General features: G+C 39.8%; 1 protein-coding gene across 8 annotated transcripts in view; it reads left to right on the forward strand.

Annotated features, from left to right (window-relative positions):
• Positions 1 to 5,000, forward strand: part of LOC115212902 (ras-responsive element-binding protein 1) — a 251,127-nt gene that overhangs the window by 214,122 nt on the left and 32,005 nt on the right. For all 8 annotated transcript variants that reach the window (XM_036503908.1, XM_029781710.2, XM_029781713.2 and 5 more), the window contains 2 exons: positions 1,181 to 1,382; positions 3,762 to 4,006. In XM_036503908.1, coding sequence (XP_036359801.1) covers positions 1,181 to 1,382; positions 3,762 to 4,006 — 447 coding nt within the window. The remainder of the gene's footprint in view (positions 1 to 1,180; positions 1,383 to 3,761; positions 4,007 to 5,000) is intronic.

Here is a 5,000-nt window from a genome sequence, read left to right on the forward strand (position 1 = left end):
TCTCAAACTTTCCCGTTTCCTTACTTTTCACCCTTGAATCGTTTGGTATTGCAACATCTATTATCTTTATTATTATTACTATTACTATTAGCCCTGTTATATCACTTTGGACTCATTTGTGTTCTATCCCTACTAATTAATGTTCTGTAATTATATTTCAGCTTTCATTTAGTTTTTGTAAAGATCCCCGTCCACCAGACCAGTGTTTCCCAACCCTTTTTCACCTATGTGGATCTCTTTGGTTCCTCATTTATTCTAGCAGACTTTTATAGCCATTCATTGGAGACGAGAAACAAAAAAAAATGCCATTATATTTTTATGATGAAATATTATTAGGAATTGTATAAAAATAATTATTAACACATTTTTGCGATTTTAAATGAATAATCATTTGACTGCAAATAAATTGTAAACAGTAAAATCTTATGTGGACCCCCAAGGTCCTTAAGGACCCTGGTTGAGAACCACTGGTCTAAAGGATGGAGATGTTTTGGATTTGTCATGTGCTAACCAGCTTTGAGAAACAGACTGGGTTAATTCAGTTTTATCCCCAGTGTATTACTGCTACCTTACTTTGCTGATTGCAAGAGGATGAATGGTAATTCTGATCATGTTGAGATTTGATCTTGGAATGTAAATCGTTGAAACGAGGCATTTGGTCCTGTATCCTTCCTCTTCTGTATGTCCAAAGAAAACAAAATTAACAGTCATTCTCACATTGGCTTTCCTCCTATGGCCATCACTTTGTAAATTATTTCTAATGACTTTTATTTAAAAAATACTCCGTTTGCTGAGAATGTTTCTTGGTAGGATACAAAGATATCTTCCAGTTTCCTCCCTTTACTTATTTTGTCATCTGACACCGGGTTTTCTTTTCACTTTCTTTTTCCTTTTTAAGGATTTGGTGGTCAGGAACTCTGTGTGTTGTATCTTCGCCCCCCCCCCACCCATCACCGCTTAATGACTAGTGTTGGTTTGTTTATGCCCTTGTGACTTAGCTGTCAGGCAAAAGAGACTGAAAGAACAAATAGCAGATCCTACAAGACTCTGCTCCAGCATGGCTGCAGTCCAGTGACTGAAACAAGTGGAAAAAAGAATAAAATAAATAATGTCAGAAAAAAAAGTAAAAACAAAACAAAAAGCAAAAAATGCAATTTTAATTTTTTTCTTTTTTTTTCAGATAATGCCAATTGATAAAAATGGTAACAATATTTATGAATGTCCTCAGTGCAAAGAAAATCTGCAGTCACTCCGAGAGTTAACCTCTCACCTCCGTTCCCATAATGGCATCAATAATTCCAGATCTGATCATGAATGCCATCAGTGCCACAAGATTCTCAGCTCATCCAGTTCTTTGGATCGCCATATGTTGACTCATTCTGGTAAGGAACTTTCAGAACAGTTATTAGGGAGGGCAACATTGGTTGCTGTGGTTGTGGGGCTAGTGTGAAGATGGTCATTGTGAGGATTCAGTTAAAACATTACGCATTTGTATTGATTTCTGAAATTTTGTTCTTTGGAGACCCTTCCATGGAACCATTCATAGACACCTTTCTGAAGAACCAATCGTGGACACTTCTCTCTCTCTCACCCCACATGGAAACCCCTCTCTATATATAGAAACCCTGATTGCAAACTCACTCTAAACAACTTAGTAGTCCTCTTCAGAAAGGCAGACAGCTGGCAGAATTGTTACCGTGCGGTGCAAAATGCTTAGAAATATCTTGCCCATCTTTTATTCATCATCATCATTTAGCCTCCGCTGTCCATTTTGGTATGGGTTGGACGGTTTTACCAGGGCTAGCAAGCTGGAAGGCTGCACCAGACTCCAGTCTGATTTGGCATAGTTTCTATGGCTGGATGCCATACCTAATGCCAACCACTTTGAGAGTGTAATGGGTGATTTTATATGTCACTGACAGAGGTGCCATTTGCATGACACCTGTATCTGCCATGACTGTGAATTTGGTTGACTTGAGTGGTTTTCTTCTCAAGCATGACATAATGCCAAAGGTCTTGATTATTGCCTCTGTGAGGCCCAACACTCGAAAGGTGCTTTTTATGTCCCACCAGCATGGGTCCCAGTTGCATGACACCAGCATCAGCCATGGCTGTGATTTCACTTGGCTTGATGGGTCTTCTACTCAAGCACAGCATATTGCTGAAGGTCTCGGTCACTAGTCATTACCTTTGTGAGGCCCAAAGTTTGAAGATCATGTTTCACCACTTCATTCCATGTCTTCCTGAGCCTACTTCTTCCACAGCTTCCCTCCACAGTTAGAAGTCAGCACTTCTTTACACTACTGTCTTCATCCATATGCATCAATGGCCATAGCACTGCAGTCATCTCTCTTGCACACCACATCTGATGCCTCTTGTGCCTAACTTTTCTCTCAAGATGCTCACACTCTGTCGAACATGCATGCTGACATTGTTCTGAGTTCAATTTCTGCCAAGGTTGACTTCACCTTTCATCCTTCTAGGTTTCTATAGAGCGCTGGAATTGATGTAATCTTACTCCTGTGCTTGTAACCCTTGTACCAAAATGTGGAATCAGTTTCCTCTTCAGATGCTGTTCTATAGAGTCGTTTGGTATGCTAGAAATAGCAGCCACGTTTATTTAATACACTGCTCTACCACATTATTTACATTTGATGGATATTCGTCCTCATCTCGTTTGTTGATAACACAACATTTCGGTTGATATACCCTCCAGCCTTCATCAGGTGTCTTGAGGCTAATTTTGAACCTGGGTTCTCATTCCTATGGTATTTTTCAATGTTGTTGTTGTTCAGGTCACTGCCTGGAATCAAACTTGGAATCTTGGGGTTAGTAGCCTGTGCTCTTAACCACTATGCCATATGCCCATGGACAATTATAAAGTGAATTTTTGGGCTTATAAATCTAATATTTTCCTATCCTTCCTTAATACTGGTTCCCATATGCTAACAACACAGAAGATGAGGACAAATATCCGTCAAATGTAAACTGCTCTATCAGTTTTCAAAAAAATGGAATGACGCACTGAACAATGTAGTCTTACATATACATAGACATACAAAAAACATGGTTGTGGATGGTCATGGATGGAACATACTTAACCACAGTTACTTAAGAGCTAATCACAACTGATCATGCTCTGGGTCCATTGGAAGCTTGCATTTATGGAAAGTGTTTGTAGCCAGAACTGGCAGAATCTTTTGCACGCCGGGCAAAATGCTTAGCGGCATTTCGTCCGACTTCACCTTCTGAGTTGAAATTGGGCAGAAGTCGGCTTTGTCTTTCATCCTTTCAGAGTCGATTAAATAAGTACCAGTTATACACTGGAGTCGACTCACCTCCTCCCCTGGCCTTGTGCCAAAATGCTGGCCTTGTACCAAAATCATCATTATTATTATTAGTTCGTCCGTCGTTGTCGACGATGGCCAAGGAGAGGGATATCGCTTTGTTCGGAACCTCACTAAGAACTTCATCACGAGTTACTTTTGCAAGGGAGGTAACTGTATATTTCTCGTGATAAAGTTTCGTTGGAGTTACGTACCTTGTTAATAAACCCTATCCGCGCTCAGAATTCCCAAATCGTTGAGTAAATCCATTCATTTAATCACACTTTGGCCCGTTAATCCCATTGAATTGAAGATATCATTGATCTTAGACTAAGGGGTCATGTTGGTAGTTTTTAAAAAATATATTCATGTGCATGGGTTTATCTTTTTGAAAGAATTGTGGTTCTTCAATGTACTTCTGATGTCTTTTTGTAGGAGAGAAACCATTCTCTTGCACCATCTGCACGCAGTCTTTTACAACGAACGGCAACATGCACCGACACATGCGCACCCACGAGAAAAAGAACGAGACAAAACGAAATTATTTAAAACTTAAACAGAAGGGACTCGGTTCTCGAGTCGGAGCTTATGCAGGGAAAAATGCCAGCAGTATCCCTTCTGCTGCGAAAATAAACGACTTGCATGGAGACATTACGTCATTGTGGATAGATGTACATCCTGTAAATATAATCTCGCTTTTTTTTACCTCTTCCTCCTCCTTTTGTTCCTTCCTCATCCTGTTCCTCTTCCTCCTCTCCCCCTCCTGTCACTTCTGTCTATAATTGTTTTTGTCTTTGGAATGGTAGATTGTTAGAGAGTTGAAGAAAATCGCCTGGAATATTTGTCCTGGCTCCTTATATTCTGACTTTAAATTCTATTTGAGGTCAACTTTAGTTTCATCCTTCCAAGGTTGAAAATAGTAAAATAGCAGTTAATAACTGGGCTCTGTATAACCCATTAACCAGTTAAGAAACGGTGTCTGTAGAATCTGCTAATGTCTTCTGCTGAATTCCTAGCCTTGTGCCTCCGTTAGAAATCAGTGTGTATGCTTTTTCATGGAATAATCCAAGGAGGAAAAACAGCTTCTATGGTTTTTATGTCAAGACTCTAGCATCAGGGTGACAGAATTGGTGGAACACCAGTTGAATTAATTTCCTGTCTTCACTTCCAGTTTGACCTCAAATTGACTCGAACCTTTTGTGTATCGGTGATGAATACACTCAATATCAATCAATCAATCATGAGTGTTAGTTTCATCAATCCTAACTTTTATTACTATGTCGTACCCAGGTTAGAAGTCATTAGAAATGCTAACCTTTTGTCCCTTGTCCACTGATTGAGGCAGGGCTGGCCCTTAGGTTGCTGGTGTCCAGGGTAAGCCGAACTTTAGTGTGTACAAATGGATGGTCATGGAAATTTCCATGTCTTTGCCACACTCTCCTTGGTGCCCCCTGGCGACTGCCTGAGTTGCCAAATACTCCAGAAGGTGCTTGAAAAATAAGAGGTGTTACCTTAGTTCACTGGTAGTGAACAGCTGACACTGTAGTACATTTTCAGTGTTAGAAGCTGTGCAAAGGCAATAATAACAATAATAATTGTCTCATAATAATGGTTTAACTGTTTCAGCAGTTTGTTGGAATGGATTAGATTGAAATCATTCTTCTAAATAATCCT

Source organism: Octopus sinensis, linkage group LG6, assembly GCF_006345805.1.
Source record: "Octopus sinensis linkage group LG6, ASM634580v1, whole genome shotgun sequence".
In the NCBI taxonomy this organism is placed as follows: domain Eukaryota; kingdom Metazoa; phylum Mollusca; class Cephalopoda; order Octopoda; family Octopodidae; genus Octopus; species Octopus sinensis.